At 47.9% G+C, this 27,323-nt stretch overlaps 1 protein-coding gene across 1 annotated transcript in view; it reads right to left on the bottom strand.

Moving 5' to 3' along the window:
* Positions 1-310: 310 nt before the first annotated feature.
* The window catches only part of T265_05866 (hypothetical protein), a gene marked incomplete at both ends in the record, with an annotated part of 27,501 nt that continues 488 nt past the window's right edge, over positions 311-27,323 (bottom strand). Inside the window, 12 exons of the mRNA XM_009170995.1 lie at positions 311-673; positions 2,268-2,618; positions 2,842-3,011; positions 7,712-7,933; positions 10,528-10,706; positions 12,570-12,708; positions 13,747-13,993; positions 16,170-16,244; positions 17,627-17,787; positions 17,886-18,175; positions 18,985-19,249; positions 21,430-21,769. Of these exons, the coding sequence (XP_009169259.1) occupies positions 631-673; positions 2,268-2,618; positions 2,842-3,011; positions 7,712-7,933; positions 10,528-10,706; positions 12,570-12,708; positions 13,747-13,993; positions 16,170-16,244; positions 17,627-17,787; positions 17,886-18,175; positions 18,985-19,249; positions 21,430-21,769 (2,482 nt within the window). The remainder of the gene's footprint in view (positions 674-2,267; positions 2,619-2,841; positions 3,012-7,711; positions 7,934-10,527; positions 10,707-12,569; positions 12,709-13,746; positions 13,994-16,169; positions 16,245-17,626; positions 17,788-17,885; positions 18,176-18,984; positions 19,250-21,429; positions 21,770-27,323) is intronic.

Consider the following 27,323-nt stretch of genomic DNA (forward strand, 5'->3'; position numbering starts at 1 on the left):
GCAAGCATCCAGGCCAGTCAATCATTCAATCCATTCAGCAAAACCTGATGAGTGTTCACGCACGCCACAGAAGCACGACTGAATGTGATCAGCGTTCAGGCTTTTCACAGAGGCACGATCGATGTTGACGGGTGTTCACTGACGCCTATCAGACAGCCTGGATCAATGTCAGAAAGTCCCCTTTAAATAGCGTGGGGCTGTTGTAACTTTTGCTCTCGCACTCGCTTGTTCGGAATAAAGCGGTTGTGTTCCCTTCTGTGAGTCTTCTTTTCCCTGGCACTAGGCACCGGAGCGGGTTAGCAGCAGATACCACAGGTCGGCGAATCAGCAGATATAACAGTCCACTACCGGTTTTACCTATCTTAAGGCTCGACAAGCAAACCGGGTTCCATCAAGCATACATCTCATTCGGACGTAAAAGAACGTTTTGCCCTCATTCCCGTTCACAGTTCAGAAAATAAAATTTTTAGTCTGGAAATTGAAAGATTATCCCGAGGTTGAAACCAGTTAAAACAAATGCAATAAAATTTGGCACATAAGCGAAGGAGATAAAAACACAAGGAATTTTCGTATGGAAAGTCATGATTAAACCGATCGATAAAAAAGGGTCTTGGGCACCGAGGTTGTTGGTCATGGGACCGAGCGTTTTTGTCGATTGTCCGACGGTTGAAAACTGGAATGGCGAATGAAATCGGGGATAATATCGAGGATAACGCACATTCACGAGGAAAAATAGGACTGTTTCAGAAGAAATTAGGTTTCTCACTTCATTTTTGACTGCCTGGTTTTCCATAGGTATCATTAGAACGAAACGAACTCCATTTTATGAAGGAAACTACTAATAAGGTTGCTGATTTCAACACTTCGACAGCCCACGACTGGTTTCGCCCTTCCACTTCGAGCTCATCAGGTAGGCGCGCAGTCCCCGGGTTTCCGTCAACCTTATCTTCTACTAGAAGCCCAAATTGAACTGATTCAAGTGGGCTGTCGAAGAATTTTCAGCTACCTTGTGAGTAGTATCCCTTATGAAAACATACTGCGACATCTTGAATATCGTGCCAACTGAAACATGTATGTATGTGTATGCAACACATTCAGTTGTAGAATAGCATAAACGAGAGATTCAGTTGTCTCTCGTGAAAACTAAATTGATTTGAAAATGAGTGTATTTCTCGAACCCGATTTTACCTGTCGTCGAGTTGATGACGATCGAACCGCGTCTATCTGACCGCTTGTCACTTGTTGTCGAGTTTGTTGTATGACCAGCTTGCAGTGCAGGTTAAACTGCGCGGGTTCTTGTGGTAAGCATGCAGCCTGGACCACAAACCACTGAATCAATAGAATGCCGCTCCCGTCCGAAGTGATTTATCCCCACACATGGTCTTGAAAGTTTCACTAGGCTGGGTGGCAGAATCTACGAACTGAAGATTAATGTGAGTGACTTGCTGAAACAACTAGTTTGTGTGTGAGTCAAAAAGATGAACTTCCGGGTGAAATATTACAGCAGATAACGACCGTTCCTTCATCAACGTATCCACTAATATGCATCGCTCAGGTGTGACATTTTTTCGGTGTCTAACTACCATGACACCAGACGGAAGTACGAGGGCTTGGATACCGCTAGGTTGCCCAAGCCTAGACAAGAGCAGTCGAGATACCAGATTTGGGTTCCGATCAGTAAATCCGCACCTTACCCATTGATTTATTTTGAGCTCGGAGTACAGTCGACGCAAGACAAGTTCACTTTTCCCTGCGGTTGTTCTCTCGAAGTTGCAATACAGTACAATTATTACACCGATTGCCCCGTAATTTCACAGTTGGGATCTACAACAGACTGTTTCTCCCCAACTGTACACTCCAAAAGGATTTTTCAAATACAGCGTTATATGTATGGAACAATGGACCACAGTTGTCCAAATGCAATACACTACTTATAAAGCTGCTGAAAACAACTCACGACCGATTTTGAAGATCATCAGGTAGGTGAATTCTCCGAGTTTCCCTCAACCCTACATTCTACTTGGACCCAAATTGGATAGATGTCAACCAACGTTCTCATTTGCGCACGAATTTAGTTTTGACAGGGGACTGAGGCGGCGCAGTCAACTGAGGTGGACAAAAGGAGATCCAGCTGAATTCGATCGAGTCTCTTGTCAAAACCGAATTCGTGTGCAAATGCGTGGGAGGGGCATTTATCGAATGGACGTGAACAATATTATCCCAGTAAAAACATCCCCAGAGAAATGGGGGAGCGAATTCAAACGTACAATAAGCTTGATTTGTACAGTGGAAGATACAACCGTTGGGCGGCGGTGTTTGTCTGCACCACTGATGGGTCGATTTCAAGGTCGGATGACGCGGGCCCAAACAGGACGGCAAACTGCTCGGCAAATGCCTGAAGGCAAGCACTTCGTTGGACCAAATCTTCCGTGACCACTTTGGCATGGTGAGGCCAATCAAGCGCATGGGTTTCTCTCTGGGATAACAGTTTGATTGGGGGCATGTGAGTCAGGTGACCGATTAGAAGATTCAGTAGAATGTCCTCGCAGTCGGTAAAGGTATTGACTACTTTGTGAGTTTCGTGATCCAACATTTGCCAATAGAGGTAGTGATAGTGCCTAAGAAAAGAGAACAACAATTCGGGGTGGAACGTGAGGTCTTTTCAAACACAAATGTTAGATCCCAATTTCCGTAAATGGGTTGGGCGGAGCGACAGGAGTTTTCTGTTCGCGTTCCCTCAATAGGGAAACGGAGTCCAAAAAGAGACCACTGTTGGTCAGTTTCAACGGACACCTCCTCAGTAGAAGGCAGTTGTGTAGTGAGATAAAGTGGACCACTTACCTATGATAGAACGCGACATCCAAAGACACTATTGAATAGAATCGTTCAGGACCGCGGTCAAATCCATCGTAGTTCCATAATCGAGTGCTGACATTCCAATGATGCGAGCCTACGCGGAACCCGATGAGACGATGAGGAAATTCTTTCCACGTGGCAAAGGCGAATTCGAGCTGAGCGATGAAGAAAAAAGACAGAGAAGTAGACAACATCCAACTTTCTCATGAATTGTGGGGTCTTCCATGAATGAGTTAGTTTCCTAACAAATTCGACAATGCATGGTGTCAACAGTTGTATCCCTGTCTAAGCTTGGCTAGACGCCGAAAGGGTGTTACAGCTGAACGATTTTTTTAAACAGCAGTACGATTGGATAATAAAAATAAAATAATCGTTCAGCTGTAGCACCCTTTCGGTGCCCTGCTGCCATGCCAAACGAAGGTTGCACGAGGGCTGGGATACTGCCAGGTTGCCTAGACAGGGGAAGTCGAGAAGCAGAGGTCGGGTTCGAATCACGGACCTTCCCGTCGGTAAATTCCCGCTTTTACCACTTGGTCCATCTCGCCCCCTGACTGGATAAGATGTAGCAACAATCTTATCAAACGTCACCATTCTTCTGTTGATCACCAATCAGGGTAAAGCAGCTTGACTAGTTCAGGATTGGTCAGCTTGTAGACTTCGTGAATCCAACGACAGGCGAGTCAGCACCAATCGATACGACCACGGGCCGTCAACTGGAGATCAGGTGACACACAAGAACAGTTCTTGCTGCATATAATCCGTCAACAACGACCCTTGACGTCGGTGGAAAAGTCTGGAACTCAGGAAAGTATTTGGTTGGCCATGCAATAGATTTTTGGCACTAGTAAGCTGCTATGGGCTATAATCGTTCAGCTGTAACACCCTTTCGGTCACTAGCAGCGCCATGCCACTCAGAAGAAGTACGAAAGCTGAGATACCGTGCCAGGTTGCCTAAGCCTAGACAGCAGAGAACAGGTTCGAACCACAGACCGCCTGGATTCTTGGTAGAAATGGAGACAAGCGGGCACAACAGAATTATGCACACGTATAGAAGCCTCATGAATGCTGCGGGGGAAGTGAGGACCTCTGAAGAGGGAACGTTTAGAACGAGAACGTTTGGAAACACTCTTAGGCACTCTTTCGGTGCTTAACTGTCATGCCACTCGAAAGTTGCACGAGGGCTGGGATACTGCCAGGTTGCCTAAACCTAGACAGGGGAAGTCGAGAGGCGGAGGTTGGGTTCAAACCGTGGACCTTCCGGTCAGTGAATTCGCGCTTTAACCACTTGGTCCATCTCGCCCGGTTCCATCTCGCGGTCATCAGTTCATAGTCGGAGACATTCTCTCGTTTGGTAAAGTACAGTGTGTCTCATAATAGACCCAAAAAAATAATACTCCACCAATTTAAACATCCATTATTTTTTAAATAAACATACACGCATTATGGAGGTTTACTGTAAACAAACGAACATTACAAAAATGTTGGAAAAACTGCCCTTTTCTCCTAAAACAAGTTGGGGGCGGTATGAGATGTGAGACACAGCATGTTCAACTTCTTCAAGCATCACTCGTGCACACTCCTCTTCAATTCTTGCTCTTAGCTCTTCGGTTTATTTTCATGATATACGCGAGCCTTGATCATCCCCCAAAACCAATAATCCAGAGGTGTGAGATCGGGTGACCTTGCGAGCCAAAAGATTGGAAATCCACGAGCAATGACTCTCTCATCAGAAAATTCCTCTCGGAGGTAAGTTCTCACTTGGTTTGAGTAGTGGGCTGGAGCGACATCTTGTTGAAAGACAGTCGATGACTTCTTGTGCTGCTTGAGTTGCGGGATAACATGTGCCTGTAGCATATGGAGGTAACTGTCGCCGGAAACCGTAGCATCAAAGAAAAAGGGACGCAGGAGACATTTTGAGGAGAATCCCAGTCACACACAGAAATGAGGGGAATGAAGATTATGAGTGAGGTACTCGTGAGGAGCTTCACGGGACCATATCACGCAATTTTGCTTGCTGATTATGCCATCCACAGAAAAATTTGCTTCATCGCTCCATAAAATGTTGGGAACGATTTCTGCATTGTCCTGCAGCCAGATAGCGAACGTGACACGTTGCTCCTTGTCTTCTTCCGTGATGTTTTGCAATAAAGTGAAAAAAATGATACGGGTAGAGATGAAGGTGGCGTCTCATAATACGATTCACGCTGGCGCGGGGAATGCCGGTCAACTGAGACACCTGAGTTATTGACGAAGATGCTCTGGGACTAAAGTTGCTCGACGGCATTCTGTACAATGGGCGCTTTTTCATCACTCAGAGACTTTCTCCCTTTGCCAGGAACGTCCAATACAGTTCCAGTGGACTCAAATTTCGCAATCAAGCGTGTAATGGTCGACACGGTGAAAAGATCTTTGATGAGACCATGTTTGGTTTTGTAACCACGAAGTGCAGCAGTGGCGCTTTCACCAAGGGAATAATGGAGTTTCACAATTTCAATGCGCGTACTGACATTCATCGCAGATAGAAAAAATGCCAACACTTGCAAACAAAACAACCTTTATGTGGCTACTAATGATGAGAAAGTTCGTCATCGTTCTTCTGATTGGCTGCGTTTACTCACCCAATCAAATTTTGCGTCTATTATGAGAAACCATGTGCATACCAAACGCGAGAATGTTTTCGACTATGAACTGATGAGCGCGATCGAATGGCTGGGGTCCGTTTCTGTTCAGACTGCCTCAGTGCAAACACGGAGGGTATGGGCACTTGGTTCCATAACCAAGTACCGGGTCCTCATTCTGTGCACCCTTCTATTTCCGCGGATGACGATGATGATGATGAGGAGGATGACGATGATGATGACGAGGATTATGATGATGAAGGACGCTCACATGGTGAAAGACTGATCTTTGTTGGGTGTGGAAGGCACCGTTTCCGATGGTGCAACAGTAATGGGCAATGCCGTTGCCATTTCTTAAGGCAATTCGTTTTTTTCCCAATCATGTTCTTCTGTTGTGTAGGGCTGTTGAGTAAATAAGTGAACCAGGCCTCCTATTATTCACCCAGATCCACACTCCCGGTATGTGTACCAAATGAAAAACAACCAGTTTGAGCAACCCTTCCGCAGGAACAAGCCCTTCATTCGGCTCGGGTTCACGGAGGTCTCAGTCAGTCAGCGAGGCTTTGAGCTCACAAATCCTGCGAAGAAGTGCATTGGTTCCAGCTACCACAGCTGCTTTCATCGAGGAGGGAACGAGAGCCACGTGTTGGAGGCCATAGTCGAATCTGTGCACTGGCGACCAATGAATCTGCTCATTCATGGAATAATAGCTGTGACGCGACAACGCCATTCGCAACGTGACAAAACCATATCTGTCACGGTCATTGATTCGTCTTATCCCTATCCGACGTGACTGAGTTAACTAGGATCGGTTTTCACGTCATCAGCTGATTGCCCCTGGGTCGTGTGTATTCGATTCAGCGTCCACAGCCTGTCCTTCGTGGTTGGCATGAGACCCCCAGAGAAGCCTATATTTTTAAAAAGCAAGTCACCGTACATGTACCAAACCCCAACCTGGGCGGCGACCAGGGGACTGTGTTAGTTAGACCTCTATCCATCGGTATGAGACACTCTGTGAGTGTCACACGTACAGGTAGAGTGTACAACAAGAAGACTGAAGAACTAGTGGATCTGTAGAGGTGAACTAGCCATCATATCACGGTGAGGTCCGCTCTCTTCGTGATGGCAGCCTGCTGGTCCCTTCCTACCTACCCAACCATACTCCCACAGGTTCGCCGGTTTGGTCGGCCGGCACGCGCGTTGAGAAAGTTTTCAGCACTCAGTGGAGGTAGTTTGGTCGAAGTTTCCCATGCATTCGCAATGGGGGGGGGAAGGAAATCCACACTCCCGGTATGTGTACCAAATGAAAAACAACCAGTTTGAGCAACCCTTCCGCAGGAACAAGCCCTTCATTCGGCTCGGGTTCACGGAGGTCTCAGTCAGTCAGCGAGGCTTTGAGCTCACAAATCCTGCGAAGAAGTGCATTGGTTCCAGCTACCACAGCTGCTTTCATCGAGGAGGGAACGAGAGCCACGTGTTGGAGGCCATAGTCGAATCTGTGCACTGGCGACCAATGAATCTGCTCATTCATGGAATAATAGCTGTGACGCGACAACGCCATTCGCAACGTGACAAAACCATATCTGTCACGGTCATTGATTCGTCTTATCCCTATCCGACGCGACTGAGTTAACTAGGATCGGTTTTCACGTCATCAGCTGATTGCCCCTGGGTCGTGTGTATTCGATTCAGCGTCCACAGCCTGTCCTTCGTGGTTGGCATGAGACCCCCAGAGAAGCCTATATTTTTAAAAAGCAAGTCACCGTACATGTACCAAACCCCAACCTGGGCGGCGACCAGGGGACTGTGTTAGTTAGACCTCTATCCATCGGTATGAGACACTCTGTGAGTGTCACACGTACAGGTAGAGTGTACAACAAGAAGACTGAAGAACTAGTGGATCTGTAGAGGTGAACTAGCCATCATATCACGGTGAGGTCCGCTCTCTTCGTGATGGCAGCCTGCTGGTCCCTTCCTACCTACCCAACCATACTCCCACAGGTTCGCCGGTTTGGTCGGCCGGCACGCGCGTTGAGAAAGTTTTCAGCACTCAGTGGAGGTAGTTTGGTCGAAGTTTCCCATGCATTCGCAATGGGGGGGGGAAGGTGAAGGGTAAAGAAACCACCAACCAATTAGGTGATGCAGCTACTGTGGCTCACGAAATTGGATCAAAGGAACGGCGGTCTCGACAAAACCGAGGAGAGATCGGCGGGAGATCGCAAAAATAGGTGACCTACCTGTTCTCGTGAGAGGCGCATGTTCAAACCGAACGAGAAAACGGCTAGTGTGGGTATTTCGGCGGCGAAAGGTTGGAAGCGAACTTCAACAGATGGCTGCTCAGATTCATGAAGCGCAGCGCGGAATTCATCCTCTACAACCACTTCCACCTCCACGTTGAAATACTGAGTGAAATATGTTGGCGACGGGACAGAGGAGTTGCACAACCAAACTACAATCACCTGAGAAAAAGAATGAAAAACGAACGTGAAGCAGAGGTCAGTGGGAGACTCCAGCTGTAATACACGCAAGAAACGCACACATGGATTGGAACGACCTAGGTGAACACCACTTCAAAAGTAGACGATGTCGCCATGGGTGAGGATGCGATTAGGAACAATGCTTTATTCGGCTAGGAGGCAGTTCCAAGGGTTTTGGTGCCTAGCTTCCATGCCACGCAAATGAAGCACGAGGGCTGCCAGGTTGCCCAAGCTTAGATAGGAGCGGTTGAGATGCCTGGACCGGGTTCGAACCACGGACCCCAACCCTTTGGTGGCCTGGGAATCATACACAGGTTATCGCAGTTCAAGTCCGAACAAGCAGAAACGTAAACTGAGATTTCACCCGTGCTGGAAACCTGAAAATTACTGCTTCAGCCTCGTTGCGAGCCACCAGTAGTGCGTATCTGACGAACCTCACGGGGGGGTCTGAACCCAGGAACTCGACGATAGTACCTGAACAGAGCTCAATGACCACCGGTGCGAGCAACTAAAAATTGGACTGGATATAGCTCCACTATCCATCAGTCAAGCAAATTACACCAAGTGATCTTGCGGTGAGTGGCTTCTGGAGCAGTTATTTAATCAGCCTGTGAGATTTTTTTTGTTTCCGAGCGGATCACCTGTAGTTCTAATCCTCGCTCCTTCCGGTTCCTCTCAAGATGGATAAACACACGATGAAGAATTAGTGGCTGGCGAAAATTAGGCATACTGCTGCGACGGTGATACTACTGATGGGGGAGGCATGCGAGTAGTATGTTCCCTTCTTGTAAATCCACTTTGCGTCTCTTGGAAAGGGAGATCTGTTGCGGAATTTGTGGAATATTGCTTCTTATTTGCAATAAGTCGGCTTGATATCTCATACCTGCCTGCTAGGCTATAACGATATCCTGTTGGACGTAACACCTTCCGATCTGTTTGATTACGGCTCGGTAGCAATTACCTGGTTAATGTGGTATGTGGAGTGATTAGTTTTACGAGGAATCACACAAACACTAACCTGCATTGATCTTTCCCTCTTGAGCCTAAAAACACCCTTCTTGTGGTGTACGCTTTGCGCTCGTTCAGTTAGTGAACACGGATGATACTTGCTTATGATTGGACAAGTTCACTTTGGTAGATGCGGCGTTCCCTTCACCTAATTGGTTGGTTGCCTGGTGCGCTGAAAGATCTCAGCTTCACGGTACAAGTACATCCTAACTCCATTTTATCAGTATGAAGTATAATGATACATAGAGATCAAGGTTAAAGCTATAGTTATCCGCTTTGTACCGGTGTAACGGTGATACTACTGATGGAGGGGGCACGCGAGTAGCATGTTCTCTCGTACATCCACTTTGCGCCTCTTGAAAAGTGAGATCTATTAGGGAATTTGTGGAGTCGCTTGTAGCATTCGTTTGGATTTGAGCAACAGTCAATGAATATCCAGGAAAGTTCAGGGAGACGCGTTCAAGGGAAGATGGATGTTCAATTTTTGTAAACAAGATGCATATGAGAGTTTTGTTTCCCTGTCCAATGGTTTGTAACTGGTCAGTTGGAATCTTTTTAATAGATAACTCATTCCACTGCTAGTCAGCCACTTAGCCAGTAACCAGAAGATCCATGGTTCGAACCTAGCGTCAGCATCTCGGCCATTGTGCTTACTTCGGATGGCATGCCAGTTAGGCACCGAAAGGGTGAATTGTTATAACACAGAGTGACTCCAACTGCATGATGGAATCTTAACTGAGACCTTGGGATCTCCTCACACTGTCAAGTTACGTCTTGATGTGTGTGCGTGTGACAGTGAAACGGAATCGAAAGAACGGAGGGTTGAAGAAGAACTGAAACGGTCAGGAAAAGCCGCCACCAGGATGTTTTCAATGTTTCGAAGGTACTTCAGGAAGGGGCATATGTCAGCGTAAGCATGGTGTCTTAGATACCAAAACAAGCCCCTACGGGAAGTATCGGACAGGATAAAAAACACCATAATCAAAAAAGTGCACTGTGATAGGCGGAACCATAAGCCAGAAAAAAAACCGCCCTACCAGCCGCAATCAGGGGCTAAGACGACCAATAAACCTAGGTTGCACGGCATTGGTCAGAAGCTCGGGCCAATCCAGCATTGCGATAGGTTCTGTTGGGTCCGTATTGTTAACCAATCAGAGCTCACCTTGATGCTGGACCGGCAAGCGGTCCGATCCTCTGGCCATTAACCAATCGAGCTCACCTTGATGCTGGACCGGCAAGGCGGTCCGATCTCTGGCCAATCAGGCGCGGGCCGTTCCAGCGCCTAATCATGGACGGTAAGGCGGTTTTCGCGTAGGATTCCGCCTAACACACTGGGAGACAGAGGACGCTGCCTCGTCAACTATCGGTATAAAGTGCCCTGTGAGAGGTTCTCCTTGATTATGTTCGTTAAGCGTGTGAGGAAACAAGGCAGTGACAACAGGAAGACAGCGAATTCTATTTAAGTACCAAACGGAACTCGATTGTAAAACCAAAGAATGTGCCATTACGTCTAACCGATTCGGTCCAACAAATCTCGGATGGAATACATAAGAAAAAGACTCACCCACCTTTCGGAGAGATTCCGAGGTGAACGTCGAAGATGCAAACGTACTCAGACGTTCGGGATAAATGTGACACAATGTCTTGGAGATTGGAAGCAACATGGAGAAACCAGCGGTCACAAGAGCTGTGAGGTACATGAGGGGAGGGGACATAGGTTTACGATAGACAACCATCAATAATGGCTCTGGAAAGCAAACAAGATAAGGTGACATCTGAACTGAATGCCGAGGAGGTGTATGATCGTTCAGCTGTAGCGCCCTTTCGGTGCCTAGCTGCCGTGCCTGACGAAGGAGGCACGAGGGCTGGGATACTGCCAGGTCGCCCAAGCCTAGACAGGGGAAGTCGAGAGGCGGAGGTCGGATTCGAACCATGGACCTCTCGTTCCATTCCATTCTCGTTCTAACCACTTGGTCCAACTGCTGAGGAGAGAAGAACAGTGAAATCGTTATTTATGTAAGCGTCGCGAAGAGACTGGACCTAACCGTGGTGTCGCAGTTTGTGTACCTCGGCGACCCGCGACACTCACAGAGTCTCTCATACCAGGTTTGTCAATGGTTAGAGGTCTGACGACCAGTCTCCTGGCCCTCTAGGTCGGGGGTTGGAACACGCCTGGCGACTTGTTCCGTAGAAATGGTAATGCATTTGCATTTCTCGCCAAACACCGCTGCCTTGCGGCTAGGCTTTTGATTCAAAGGCTTCGGTTGAGGACCCTGTCTAGGTGTGAGCTCTCTGGCAGTACCGCAGCCCTCGTACAACTGTGACATTTACAGATAACTACGGTAGTGAAGCATCAGTGTCAACACTGATGTTGCGGTTTTTGATGATAATGGTGTTGATATCCAACACTATCACTTCACTACGATTACTGAGCAATTGGGATTTTACTTGGGATGCTGACAAAGTGGAGTAGGAAACGTTCTTCCGAGCCTTGGTTCTTCGATTGTTCCCATCATGGTTGTGGCACCCTGACAGTGTCTCAGAAAGAAAAAAGAAAGCGTTCAGCTGTAGCACCCTTCCGGTGCCTAGCTGCCACGCCACTCGAAGGAAGCACGAGGGCTGGGGTACTGCCAGGTTGCCCAAGCCTAAACAGGGAAATTCGAGAGGCGGAGGTCGGATTCGAACCACGGACCTTCCGGTCAGTATATTCGCGCTCTAACCACTTGGGCCATCTCGCCCCCGACAGTGTCTCAGCCCCCATATCTCCCATCGTCAGCTACATAGACACAACACCTATGGTCCCAAGTACCAATTCACTTCCGCCCATGACTTGAACAACGTCATAATTGGACACAACCTGGATTTCGGATAACTAAAACGACAATTTCGACCTCAACACACGCTCCGAACACAAGGATAGCAAAGGTGTGTCGTGCTGACATGCCTTGGCCAGTCAGGTTTCTGTGTTGATCAGGAATTAAAACGGAGAAACTAGGCAATACGTTTGTAAAAAGTGACACGCAGACATAGGATGCTCTTATTTGAGTTCACCACATGTATAATGAATAATGCTAGTGACCCGTTGATTCTACTCATCATTTGTGAGTACTATCTTCGCACCACTTGGAATACTGTCTTCTGAGTCAGAACAAACTTGGAGGGTGTCCGGAGGCCATCCGTCCCTAATAATCGAACACCACATCATTTGGACGGATGTGCCATGTGCAGGACACGGGCCAAACGAAGGTATGCCCTGATTGGCCAGAATGCCAGCCAATCCGAGTCAAGCGCCTGTGACTCGACGCTTCTTGTCCCCTCAGGGAGATTCTAGCACGACCTTGTGGAACACTCTGTGACTACCCTATAAATACAGTTGTAATAATTTTCCTTTGTCTGCACAAAGGGCTGTCTGGAGCTGCCGTGCTTCTTGATATACCATAGTGAGCGGAGCAAGAAGCCAGGGGATCGATACAGAGTTGCACTACCGTACATCAAGTTACAACAACTCTACTGATAGTTTGCGAGCACGAGACAGGCTGAGAACCACTGTGGTAAAACGAGGAACCCGGTAGTTGAAAAAACGAGTACAATACAGAAAAAAGGAGCTCACGCTGGCAGTGCTCCGGAAGGTGCGCCAACGGCACATCGCATTCATCGAAAGAGTACTTCTGAGAGAGGACCAAGCCACCAGGAGGGGAATTCCATATGGTGTAGCTACGACGCCTCATCGCTAGCCGATCACGTATGATCTGAAACGAAAGGAAGGTAGCCAATTTGGGGCTGGATTGTGAAGTTAACAGTCGCCTAAACAAAAAGACAAACTTAGAGAACAATGGAAAGGCTCACCTGGAGAATACCGCCAAGGTGAAAGGCGGTACTTCAAGCTTTCCTGAGAGTAGGCAGAGAGCAGCGTTATAGGCTCTTCATTATGGGGAGATCACACACTAGATTATAGCTGACGGCGACGGCTGTTTGTAGGCCCTTCATGGAAGTGAACTCAATTCGACGGGGGAGGGGTGTCACATGTGGAGTCGTGGCTGAAGGAAACACCTCTGTAAGCCCTCCAACGAAGGTTTGGGAGAAAGAACTACTAACTTACGCAGAGAAAATCAATGCCATGTCCCCTGGGACAAACAATGAGCCAATACGGCGAGTCTGAGGTTGTGTAAGTGGCTGCGTAGTATGGAAGTGAAACGTAAAACCCGTTTCCTCAACTTGCCTTCGGCATGTTTATCTGCCTATCTCAGTCTCGTGGCAGGAACTCCGATGCCCAGTTCAGAGTGGCGCAAACAGAGAGGGGGCCAAGCCTTGACTTGGCAGAAGAGTATGAAGGAGATCACGAAACGCTTGGGTGCTGTCGGTGCTACTCGCCTTCCAGGATGGGGACCGCGTGATGCTCACTGTGCCTGGTTGGAGACACTACAATATATGGCTGCTAACCGATGTCAGTGACGTTCCTGCTGTCAGTTTCTACCCAGATTGCTTGAGTGAGTGTCTGGAGGTGTAGGCACCTCGGAATGACTGTGGTAAGCTAGCACTAAGTACCTCTCTAGTCCACCTTTCTTCTTTTCTTTACAATAAGGCTTTCAATAAATTATGGTTATACAGCAGTGAAGCATCGGGGTTGAACATTGATGTCATGCTGTCAATGATGATGATGATGGCAGGAACTGCTGAGATGCGTGAGAAGTTAGATACATTCGATTAAAATATCTATAGTATTCATGAGCCAACATGAAGGGGTTCAAAGGTGCAAAAAATCCATCCAATCAAATCGGGAGACCTACCTCCAACGTGGTGAATACGATCGACTCGACAGACTGAAAATAAGTGGAGTACAAGAAGGTGATCTGCTGCCTCAATTGCACGATTCGATAGTCCGGTATGCGACGCAACATAAGAGACAAAGTGAGCGGTAGGTGCTCATCCGCCCAAATGACAGCTTTTGACCAATCGATGACCTCGGAAAACGGGAGTTCCCAATCGTTGCTGAGCATTACCGGAATGCAGGAGGCTTCCAAAGCTTCCAGAAATCTAAAGACGCGGTAGGATGGATTGGTTCCGTGACATTTGATCGAGAGAGAAAAAACACAGAAGACAGTCCAAGGTTACAAAACGGATGTCGGCGTTATTGAGCTAGTAACTAACACTCCCAAGAGGAGCGCTCATTACGGAGGGACGTGATTCCGAGCTTTTCGTGAGAGCAACCTCAATTCGGGGGAGGGAGGTTTGCCAAGCGAATGATTGTAGCTGTTGGCAGAAACAGTGAAGCCCGAGATAATTCAATGGTCAAGGTGCGAACCTATTGAGCAGAGGATACCGGTTCGAACCCGACTCCGGCACTTCAACTGCTCCTTTCTGGGCTTGGGCAACCTGAGAGTAGTTCAGCCCTCAAGCTTCCTTCGGGTGGGATGGCAGCTAAGGTGTGACAGCTTAAGCGTGCATAAATCAGTCAAACCGCCTCGGATAGAATTACTATGATCTGCCTCAGAAATGTTGGATGTTGCCTCAAAGAAAACTTTGCGTCGCACGATAGATTTGACGGCGTGGTTTTCACTTGTCTCCTGTCTGGCTCCCCTCAGAAAGAGTGATGGCAATTCGCTAGTGACAGGAACCTTCAGAATCCCGCAGACGTTTATCAAGCCTAGTGGTAGAAACAACATAGATCGTCAGCATCTGTCGAGGTATAGTGTTAGGCGAAATCCTGCGCGAAAACGACCTCAGCGCTCGGAATTATGCGCTGCAACGGCCAATAGGCCCAACCCGCACGTGATTGGCCGGCATCAAGACGAGTTCTGATTGGTCGAAAATGCGGACCTAACAGGTTCCTTTAATGTCGCGTCCGGAAGCCGTTCGAATATCCAGAATTTTTCTTTTACTGAAAGCGCTTTGGAGAAGGAGACAAAGAACTTAGCTCCGGCATTGCAGTTATTGCACTTAGTTAATGCCAAAATGAAATTACCAAAACCCACACTTTGAAGTATAGCCTTTATTCAGCCTTGCATCTGCAAAACAGACTCCAAGCAGTCCAAACGCTTTCCGTAAGCAGTATCTTAGTCAGAATTACGTTGTTACGCCGGAGGGCAATTTTAAAACTGGCTCTTACCTGTTGAGAAAAACATTGAACAACTTGGCCCTCAAGTGGTCTACAGGATCAAGCAATCGAACAGACACCGCACATTGATACCGTTCGCGACTCATTGGCAACAGCGATTCGGGATAGTCTCGAAGCTGACTTGTTCACCGTAAAGTAAGTAGTTGGTAGAATTTAGAAGGGCACCCTTGGTAGATTGTGGCCAAGAGGATGTACGCGAAAGCCCTTTCTTGACCCGAAAGCCTGCGCATTCGTATTTCGGCCTCCTTAGCATGCTAGGCATCCTTAAATAAAAACGATCAGTAGAGTTGTTGTGACTTGATGTACGGTAGTGCAACTCTGTATCGATCCCCTGGCTTCTTGCTCCGCTCACTATGGTATATCAAAAGCCACGGTAGCTCTACACAGCCATTAATGGAGACAAAGGAAAGTCATTACACAGAACGTTCCACAAGGTCGTGCTATAGTCTCCGTGAGGGGGCGAGGAGCACCGAGCCAAAGATGCTCGATCCGTATTGGCTGGCATTCTGACCAATCAGAGCATGCCTTCGTTTGATCGGTGTCCTGCACGTGACACATCCGTCCAAATGACAGGATGTTCGTTTATTAGGGGCGGCTGGCTTCCAGACAAGAGCAAGCCTGCTCTACTGCAAAACAGCCTTTAAATGCTGAACGACGAGCAAGCCAACAGGCTGAAGCTGCTGCAGTGGGAGAGATGAAGTTTGGATGGATACGGTTCATCGCTCAGCAGCTCTTGTATGGTAATAAAGCGTTTTCATTACCTACGTTAAGATTGACTCTTTCGAAAATTGTCAGAGTTTCCAGGGCGGTTCGAATGACCAGCGCTCATCCAGTAAGCCAGTCTCCACAGGGTCAATACCCGAACACTCCACCCCTACAGCTCAATATTTTTTTGCATAAAGAATGCGCCGCATCAAGGCGGAACCCAGTGTATTGTCAAGGTGGAACCACCCAAAGATGGGGGAAAATCTAGTCAGGTCATATGTACGAGAGGACCAGCGCTGTATCAACAAACCTAGTCGGACTGAGGTCTATCAACGAATTTGGAAACATCGACTTTTGAAATATGAAGCTTGATTAATATCGCTAACTTACCGATACGAACCCAGCCGACGTCCACGAGGGACGAGGCAGAAGGTGGAATTATGCATCAATTCGTTGTAGTCATACCTGCGAGGAAAGACAGAGAGAAAAATGATTCCCAGAAAGGAATTTATGTGAAAACATGAAAACAAACAGTGTGGGGTCTAGGTAAGCCGTCGCGAAGTACACTCAGGTTCAAACTAGTTTGGTTTTAACGGGAGAGTCAACTGAACGCACTACTTATGAGGTTGCTGAAAACTCTTCGGAAATCCACTGCCAGTTTCATAGTACGGCAGTGAATCATCGGTGTTGAACACTCACTGATGTCTGTTGTCGATGATGATGATGATGATGATGCCAGTTTCATATCATAGAGATTTGCACTGAGGTAGAACATATTGTTGACGAAAACTCGGGGAAGCAAAAAGGGTGAATAGGCTTCAGTAACTTCTTGGGTGGTTTTTCGTCAAATATAAACTGTTCATTTCCTAGGAGTACCAATGGCTGTACATATTCGGACCCAGTGAGATCCAAGCCCACGACTGTGTTGGATATACCTTCGCCTTGACAATCCTACACAGAGAAGGTAATCAAAGACTACTCACAAGATGGCTGAAAGCTCCTCGACAGCCCACTACCGGTTTCGCCCAAGTTGGACCGTTTTCGACAAATGCACTCATTTACAAATCGATTCTGCTTTCACGAGAGACTCATCTGAATCTCTCGGTTATGACGTTCAACAACTTAATGTGCTGCACACGGGCCGCCACAAGAAGGGCGAAACAGGTCGTGGACTGTCGAAGAGGTTTCAGCAATTTTGTGAGTAGTTTCCTCTATGAAAATATACTGCGATATATCGAATATCGTGCCAACTGAATCACGAGGCGGCCTGTGTGCAGCCTATTCAGTTGTAGAACGTCATAAAAAAGAGATTCAGTCGAGTCTCTCGTGAAAACCGAATTGATTTGCAAATGAGTGTATTTCTCGCAATCAAAGACTCTTGAGAAAACCGTCTGAATGTGTAATCTGGCAATTAATGAAGTGATCATCCCACGCGAGGGTTTGGGGGCCTGACCGATAAATCTACTGACGGACGTCACATGGCACATCTAACAAAGGATTAGAGCCACTCCAGCACAAGAGAAATATTCTGCGAAAAAATGCTTGTCCTACGTGCATCCACATTTCTAACTACTTCCACCATCTGTAAGTAGTGAGGATAATTGCCGATTTTCGCGCGTCGCCCAGGACGGGCTAAGACGAAACCTCATGTCTCAGAGAGTCGCTAAAAAGGGGTAATACAAGTCTTTCTGACGTACGCACCCGATTCACCACAAGATGAGTGTGACGGGGAGCGACTGACAGTGTGCATCCAAATACGACCGTAGGCTGATTGCCTAAATGAAGCCGATGGACTGGCTGTTTAGCGGTTTAGCTATCAAGCATTGAAAAAAAAACATTCAACATACTGATCATAAATGGTCATGTCCACGGGGCACCGCTTATCCGCATATCTTATCCAGTCCGTTCCGTGACGACAAGTAGTCACCATGATCACGTCATCTCCGTTGTGAAGATGGAATAGCGTGTTGCGCGATGCAGACCCAATGCCGCTCACATAGCGTTTGCCCTAGAACAGAGGCACAAGCAGTCGGGAAGGCTATAAAACCGTACAAACAGATTGAAACGGCTCCAAAACGCTCAAAACTGGGGGTAGGACTGACTCACTTTGAAACTGAGCAGAATGGGTCGACGAACTTTGGTCCTCTGGTGTACGGTGTGGTACGAGGCATCATGCCCACTCGCCTCCAAACTGATCTTCTCCGGATGTTGTGGGTGAATCAGCGGCAAGGAGATGTCGAAGGTATGACGAATTTTGGTCGTTGAAAAGCTGGCTTTGGCCAGGATTGCCTGGCCCAGGGACAAGCGGTATTCATCTTCATGATAGCCTGGCCAAGTGCCAGCGTACAAATTGAATATGAGGTGATTGCGACCAGGGGTCACTGTTTTTCGTTGAGCTAACCGGAAACGTGGGTGCGGCAAATCGTATTGATTGGAGCAATATGGCACAAACCGAAGGGTTAAAATGAAAGCACCCCCCGCGCTTTAAGAGCTTGTAAGAGATGGCTCGAAAATTTCACCGGGAATCCAGAAAATAAAATTAGCTTGGCATGGAGGTCTTTCCTGCAAAATTGAAGCTGCTCTGCAAAGCAAAGCCGTTTCAATCCTTGCAAAAGGACAACGCGTTTTCAGCCTCCTCGATTCTTGATCAAAGAATATAGTTTAATTGGGCGAAGATTCTATCAGTCGCACAAGATATCCAGCTAATTTGCCTAAGTCCCGTCACTACAAGAGAGGCGTCACCTCGACTCTAGCGTATTCACCGGCCTTGGCTGATACCAAATGAGGTCAAACAGAACTTCGCAAAGTTATTCACTGTCTACGAAGCCTCTAAATGATAAAACACCCAAAATCAACAATACTACCTCCCAATCGGATGGATGTTTTTACGGATTTATCAACTTGAGATAGATCAGCGATCGACGCGCATAACTATTGGCCGGAAGGTCTGTGATTCGAACGAAACTCGGACTTATTGGTTGCTCCTATATAGTCTTGAGCAACCTGTTAGTACCTCGTTCAAGTTCCATGGAAGCTATGCACCGAAAGGGTGGGACAACTGTTAATAAGTAGACAAGGAGCTCACCGGGCCATCATCATAACTAGGGCAGGACCGCCGGTCGAAACCTTCGTGGCAGAGTCTGTGAATGACAGTAATCAGTCATAGAATGTGGAAAGATAAAACGACACAGTATGGATGACTTACGGTCATCGGCCTCGACTTCTATTTGTTCCGCTGTCTTCAGGCGAGGCAACTCATTCCAGTAGGGAAGTCGGTTCAGCTGTTGATCGGTCTGTACGCCGAAACCCGGGCTCAGCGGATCACGATCCAATGTGTCCAGACTGGGGATGAAGATACAGGCTTCGTAGGGGTTGGTAGTCAAAAAGCGGTAGCGCCTCAGAGCGGCTAGGATCTTACCGTAGGTTGAGGAGACGGGGGGTTGACCCGGCGGAGCTGAGTACACGTACACCTGTCCGCAAAAGCGACCAATTTCGTTTAATCAAGCGATAGTACAGGCAGGACGATGCACGCCACACAAAGCCTTGTGCATTGAAGCAAACAACCGATATATTTGAAATGAACCCTTCCGATTCGACTGCTACCAGCTTCCCACATGTAGAAGGGGAGACGGGTAGGCGGACTGCCGTTCAAGTGTTTGCCTTTGACCTTGAGGTGGTATAACCATCCAATTCGACCTAACGGGTTCGATTCCATCCATCTAGTTGTGTTGACGTGTTCAAGTTGATGGCTCAAGTGGTTAGAGCGCGCGAACTTACTGACCGGAGGAAGGTCCGTGGTTCGAACCCGCCTCTCGACTTCCCTCTGTTTGGACTTGGGCAACCTGGTAGTATCCCAACCCTCGTGCTTCCTTCAGGTAGCATGGCAGCTAGACATCGGAAGGGTGTTACAGCTGGATGATTATTATTATTTTATCCACCCCCTTCTGGATGGATTTCGGAATGTGGCTATTGCGAGCCTCTTAAAATAGTATTGCAGCGGAGCTACACTCATGTACGCCTGATGGCCGGTCATTTATAGAGATCCGTATTTTTCGTAGGGGATGGAAATCAACAGAAGACGGAAGAAAGAACACTGCAGGAAGAACCCGAGGCATCCAACTCGTCATGTGAGCATCTGGTTTGCAAAAGAGCAGTTTTCGGCTGCCCCATGTCGGGCAGAGAGTGGTTCAATTCGTAATCTGGCTGATTAGAGTAAAGCGAACCGACCATACTGGCTGATGATTGCCATCCACAACTTGGTAAGGTACGCTGGAGACCTGGGTCTGCTTGAACCACCAACCCACCGCTACGCACTTCTACGCTCCACAATAACGTACTGATGATGTCACCTCGATTGGTGATGAAACGTTTGCAATCAAATTGCCCAGCTCAGCGAACAAGCCAACGACCACCATCTACGCTACCTGAGCTACCAACATTTTCCTCTATAGAAAATTGAGCTTTCGCTTAAATCGACGAAGAAAACAGTGTCATCTCTAGAGGGAGAAGATATTCGACAGAAAGTGAAACAGTTTTCACACTGCAACTAGCTGATATGATGACTCGTTCTATGCCAGCGAACTGCATTCAGACTGCTTGACAGTCTGAAGAGGCAGTCTCAGAGGCGACCGCGGGGAAAATAAACAATCGTCAAACGAGATGACAGTTAAGATTGGTTCTGTACGCGCTCCCCCTCTTTAGTTGGGGTACCGTCGTACTGTTGGAATATACACCATTTGTTTTGCGCACATAAAAATGCCCATTCCTTGGATTACTGCTTGCAGTGATCCTTGGACCACCTGTGAGAAAGAAACTGGAAGATGTGGGCTTTGTCGTGATGCCCTGCAAACCGAGCTGAAATATAGCGCCCATTCTAGAGAACGACTCACTCTCCGTCGAAAGCGATGCCTTCCACGACATGACCATATGACTATGCAGTTCAACGCAATATATGAGTTATTTTTTCTCTTGAAAATGATCGAATACACTTGTTTTTTCGTGGTCGATTTTGGACGAAGGAGGCGAGCATAGCGCGTCTAGTTTCCAAAAAATTGGCTCCACAAGGAGGAATATGAGTTATAGAGCAAACACCTTTTGTAAAGCAGTAAATTGATGGTTTCAGATCTTTCCAACGCGAAAAAAGGGCAGTATTGCGGAAAACATGGATCTCCAGTCATCAGCGATAGGCCCAGGGAAATACCTTGCAAAGGAGCACATACGAAGTCGTCCTTACAAACAAAAAAAGGAGGAATGAGGGCTGGGATACTTCCAGGTTGCCAAAGCCTAGACAGGGGAAGTCGAGGCAGAGGTCGAGTTCGAACCACGGACCTTCCGGAATACTTGGGCCGTTTCGCCCTTATAAAACATGACGTTCTTTCAACCCATGGTCACCACGTAACCCAAAAAAACACAACAGCCGATTCAACAGCTACTTTTAGATGGAAACGATCAAGGCAAAGTCGTCCGCTCGACCTACGTGCGTGGTTCGAGCGCTGCAGTATGGAAAAGATAACCCGGTTGCATCTGCTCACTTGACAGTGATGCATCGAAAGGGTGCCACGGATGCACGTTTAATGAACGGCAGTGTTAAAATTTAGACTATTTTGGGATGAGCAGAGAAGCGAAAGATATCTGAGAAGCAAGCACTCACCTTGAAATCGCTTGCGCAGCGAGCATAGTCAAAACAGGTCTCCATTGTGCATGGTAATGAATCAGATAGGTACTGGGCTTCATCACCCATTGCCGCTGAAGGGCCGTAGCTCTGATTTACCAGCATCACCCAGTCATTCAGGCTGAGAAACGAATGTCCTGCTTCAGAACTATCGGAGCTGACCGCTTGTCTAGGAGAGCCCGTCAAGAGGATAAAATCGTAGTGGGCGAATAGATAAAAACACAAAGTGATTATGTTTGATAGTAAAATCGAAGTGCAGATGGAGGTGGCGAGTAGAAGGGCCCATTGGTAACTGTTCCTGAGCATTCGAACTGAGGGTCTGAAAAAGTAAATTGATGATAATGATGCGTCACTGCTGCACAACCATAAAATTCAAGCTGATTATATTTAGAGCCTCGCTGCCATGCCAACGGAAGGAGGCACGAGGACTGGCATACTTCCAGGCTGCCTAAGCCTAGACGGGGGCAGGCGAAAAACAAAGGTCGGGTTAGAACCACGGGCCTTCAGCTCTGTAAGTTGACGCCCTAACCACTGAGCCATCTCAAGCTCCGGGTGAGGGAGAGGACTGAGTGCTGGCCTATCACAAGCATCCTGAGGTACGTACATCTCTAAGCGCTGAGACAACTTGGAAAGAAATTGACACCATGAACGCCGCTGACATCGACCAGTCGCCGTTTCTTGCAGAGGGTGGGTCACGTGGACCCCACTCTGGAGAACGAACTGTACCAACACCTAAACTCGTCGTCACTCCACAATTCTACCAGGTCATACGTTGTCCACCTCGCGCTTCACGCCATTATGAGGGAAGCACGTAAAACAATCGCCACTTTGCATGAGTGCACATGACCGAGCCGGCGCAGTTTGTGGTGCTGGATGTTTTTCGCCACACAACCAGATACCCATTTTCTAATAACCACGTTGGTGCCCTCTGACACCAGCAACGCTTCTGAGGCACCGACGGTTAAAAACCGGAAGATACTTCACATCGTCTGTCCTCGGAAGCCATGTTTCGAAACGATACAACAATACATCCCTTACTGTAGCCTGGTGCATGGGACCCTTGAGACCCACAAGTGAAGCAAATTAGCGAGCACGATTCTGGCCTTTGAGATCCATGAAGTGACTTCATCATACACGTTTCCGTCAGACCTAATACAATTACCAGGACGAGAAGACCCAGTAGTTATAGCGCAAATTTACTGACCGGAAGGTCCGTGGTTCGAAACAACCTCTGCATCTCGACATCTGTCTGGGATCAGCAGGCAACATCTCAGCCCACGTGCTTTCGTCAAGTGGCATTGTAGCTTGGCACCGGGATGGTATCACAACTGAACGATTTATTATTTTTATTAAATATTAGGACGATGTCGTCTGCGTACTATGAATCAACAAGGTTCTTACCAGCAACGATTCGAAAATCGTGGTTTTGGAGGCATCCCAGCATTCGCATCGATACTTCACCGAAGACAAAGTTGAAAAAGAACGGCAAGTGGACATCTTTGTCGGATCTTTGCCGACTGCTACCTTGACAGGGTGGTTGGGCTTGAGTGCTGCAATGATCCCACGGGTTACATTGGCTGGAACGTCGTTCCACAAGGTGCAACCATGCTAGAAACGCCAAAGGGGAGTAGTCAGACCAAGAGAAGCGAGACCTAGTACTACTAAGCACTACTACGAGTGATCGTGCTGCGAGGAGCTCTGAGGGTTAAGTCGTACTGTCCTCTGCGACAGGAGTGTGGAGGCAGTAAAGTGTTTCCCCCAGGCGACCAGCATGTCCATATTTATGGAGGCAGCGATGTTGCCTTCCCCTGAGGAAGGACGGGTTAGAAAAGGTTGGCCCTCAAAAACCGCAAATTCCGATCGCTTAACGGTTGACCATGACCACCGGCGCATTATCCAATAGGGTCTAAATACTTTTAAAACCAGAGCCCGGTACTGCTCAGAAGGCACCTGCTGTGTGCAGCTGCATCAGTAATGAGACAGTAATGCCTTATTCCCTGCGACCTCGTGTAAGGCCGACCCCTTGTAGCCCAGCAGGTCAGACTGTTGAGTCACCGGCTCCGGGAAGGGTCCTCAAAGAAAACCCTACTGTCCGCTGCCTCGTGGGTCAGACTTTTGAATCAGAGGCTCAAGGTGGGGTACCTCAACGAACCCCCCTTCTCGGCCTTGGCAACCGGGAAGTAACACTCGCCCAAGCAGTTCAGTGTCCACCGATGTCCCTCCCTAACCCCTTCCCACCGCACAGTTTAGTTCTCTGTCGGACACCAGATTTGTAGGGAAATTTTCTGAGAGCTCATAATATGCTCTCACACCCAAATGTGATGAAGAAAGGTAATCCTTGGGTTGTAGCACCCTTTCGCTGCCTAGCGGTTATGCCACCCGAAAGAAGCACGAGGGATGGGATACTTCTAAGTTGCTCAAATCTAGGCAGGGGAAGTCGACAGGCAGAGGTTGGGTTCAAACCACGGACCTTCTGGTCAGTAAATTCGCGCTCTAACCACTGGGGACCGGATTATGTTTTCGAACTCTTAGATTACACTCAGTTGGGCCTCTCGTGAAGACCAAGTTGGTATGCAGGCGAGTATACTTATCGAGATGCTATGTACTATCTTCTCGCAGTAGAGGGGTTTCCATCAACGTAAAAGGACGAAAGCGCGTACCAGGGGCTATAGTCTAGTTGACGGTCCCGCAGTGCTCGTCTATGAGAGCTGACTTGACTCAAAATACGAAACAATAGATAAGAGGTGGACTGGGAACATGAAATTGGCTTTGAAATCTAATGACCGTGACAGTGTGCTGACAGGTATTTGGTCGATGGGTCTTACACCGCCGCCTATTAACAGTAAACAAAATACCACCTTGCTAAGTCCACGTGATCCTTTCTACATAGGAGCGTCTGTACTCAATGCCAAATTGGCAAAAAGGCAACGCCAGCTGAAACCCTATACTCCTTTAAAATTGATGTATGTCGGGTCTCCGAAACAAGCATTGAAGACCCAAGCATCGTTATGTATCTCAAAATGCCAAGGACAAAATGAGTTCTTTCACATTTCTCCCTCCATGTGTCCAGTGATCCAGAATCAATGACTCGTGAAACATAAGGTTTTGGAGTTGCGCTCAGGCACACAGCTAAATGCGCTTTGCTTGATGGGGTCCCACTGAACACTCGCCTTTGCGCCGTCCGGTTGTGCAGCTCAATGAAACTTAATACCTCTTGACATAAAAAAAACGTTGCATGCTTGTATTGTCGGCTTATGCTCTAACGGAAAGCAGTTCTGAAGCTGAGAAGGATACTTTCCATCAAGAGTTATCCGGGTTCTTCATCGAGCAAGAAACACCGGGATCGTTATCTTTGCAGGTGATACGAATGCCTAAGTCGGTTGTCTGAGTTCCTTGGAATCACATCTGGGCGGTCGATTCAGAGTCAGTACTCATCGCACAGACAGCGGAGTGCGTCTCCCACAGTTATGTGCTGATCATCAACTGTTTCCGGCCAGAATAAACGTTCGCATCGCGTCACCCGGCGACCACCACCTTCAGAACAACCGTGGATCAAATTGGTCACGTGTCCATCAGCCACCCGTGGGGGACCACGATTGAAGATTACCGTTCCTTCTGAGGGCACACAACTTGATTCCGGTCAGGCCATGGTGCGTGCACGTCCTACAGTTTGTTTACCTTCAGGCCCTCGCAGGTCAAATCAGCAAGACGCACGCCAATCCACTGTCTTCGAAGAACTACGACAGCTCAGTGTTGAACTGAGCTAGCTCAACTACTCTCAACAGTAAACCAATACTGTAATGGTAGTGAACAGGAAGATGAAGGATGGCAGAATGTGAAAGGAGCTATGCTAACAGCGCTAAGTGCTGTCTGTCCAACCTCTTCGATACAATCACGAGATCATTCGATATCGTCGAGAACACTAGTCCTCACTGATGCCAGGAAATCCGTAGCAACAGACGAGTACGACGGCGCACGCAAATGTCTCTAACGCGAAATAATGAACGGCCTACAGAGAGCCAGAGAGCTCTGGTGAAAATCGAAAACTTAGGAGATGAAGAAGGCTTTTGCTACCGGAAACAGCCGTGCCCTATATAAACTGCAACGATCGACAAGCCCTAGAAAAGCAAGGGTCATTGAAACGATAAATGAAAAAGATGGCTCATTAGTTCATTAGCGAAAACATTGACTGGAAAGATGGGCCGAACTCAAGGAACAGTTCAGCTGACCTTCTGCAACACAGTCCCTGGAGATAGTGCATAGGGGTGAATGGATTGTAAACCTTAATCGCCCGTCAGAAGAAGTACGAAACATCCGTACTGAAACATGAAAAGGCACCAGAACCGGGCAGTCTACATACACCCCTACTATAGAAGGCGGGAGTCTCTGGTGACCCGTCTACCAAAGCCCATTGGTGCGATATGGAGCGAAGAGAAAGTGCTACAGAATGGGCATGTCGACAGGTATTTCTACATTCAAAGAGAGTACGAGGACAGTGTGCGAAAACCACCGGAACTATAGTGTCTTTAACCAGTCCCCTTTAAAGAAGGCGGAAAACCTCTGGTGACCCATTTGACAAAGCTTACTGGTACCACATGGAACGAAGAGAAGGTGCCTGCAGGATGGGGCATGTCGATCGTTATCCCTCTCTTCAATTTCGTCTCATTATCTCATCGATTATGAGGCTGAGTAGAAATGGGCATAGTGGGCATCCTTGTCGGATGATACATTGTATACGGAGGTTTCCGAGGAGATCCCAGAGATAACTCAGGCGCGAACTCGCTGATCGGAAGGTCCGTGGTTTGGACCCGATCCCGGCGTCGCGACTGCTCCTACCCAGACTAAGGCGCCCTGGCGGCATCTCAGCCTTCTGTTTCCTCCGAGTGGCACGGCAGCTAGGCATCGAAAGGGTGTTGCGGCTGAAGGATATCTATATTTTGTTTGGGGATCTCCTTTTCCGGATGGAATCAAACAAATCAGTCATGCGCTGACAAAGAACTTGAACCGCATCCTCGAGCAATGCGGGCTGGTAGTCGTCCGAACCAAAAACTAGGTGACACTTGAGAGAACAAATGCGGCCATAAACCTTCGAGGGTAGAAAGAGTTCGGAGTCCACCGTCCACGCTTTTAGTGCAGTTCGACAATCCGGCTGTGTAGCAGCCGGAGAATTATTGTTCAAAGTGCTCGGCCGCACGATCAGGGCGTATTTCTTCATTTAAGAAGTCTGATCACCAGCGGATTCTGGGGAGCAGTTCAAAACAACTAACCAAAATGGTCTTCGGACACTCCTAGCATTCTTCGACTCTTCCATTTTCTTAATTCTCCGAGTCGACCAGGATTCATGGTCGGCATGCATACCGAGTTTCATTTTGTTTCTGGTAATTCATCAGGCTACACCACGCTCGAGAGTTTCGGGAACATTTCTCCGAGATCCAATCAGTGCCACTGCTGTATATGAGGTGGCCTGCTAGCTCCGTGCCGCAGGCGGAAATCAAGGCAGTATCCAAGGATGTGGCGATATCGTTTCAGTAAGAATCGACAACCGACGATGAAGCTCTAGAACACAGTTTTAGCGAATTCATCTGGGTGTCTCACGGATTCACGGATTGATACACAGGATCGAGGCTTCTGACCAAGTTTTCCGGGTCGGTTTTATTCTTGTCGGTCAGTGGCTGTCGTTCACCTAAAAGGTACAAGTGAAAAAAGAGTGTAACACTGCTCTTCATGTTCTCAGCGCGGGGCAGTATGTTCGCCAGGGCGAAGATTCGCATAAATAAATGTCTCTTAGTGCTTTAAACTGGGTTCTAGAAGGAGCGTGGACAACCGTCGGAGGAAGGTCATTCCACGCAGCTACTACCCGAAATGAAAAAAAA

This window comes from Opisthorchis viverrini (assembly GCF_000715545.1).
Source record: "Opisthorchis viverrini unplaced genomic scaffold opera_v5_116, whole genome shotgun sequence".
NCBI lineage: Eukaryota > Metazoa > Platyhelminthes > Trematoda > Opisthorchiida > Opisthorchiidae > Opisthorchis > Opisthorchis viverrini.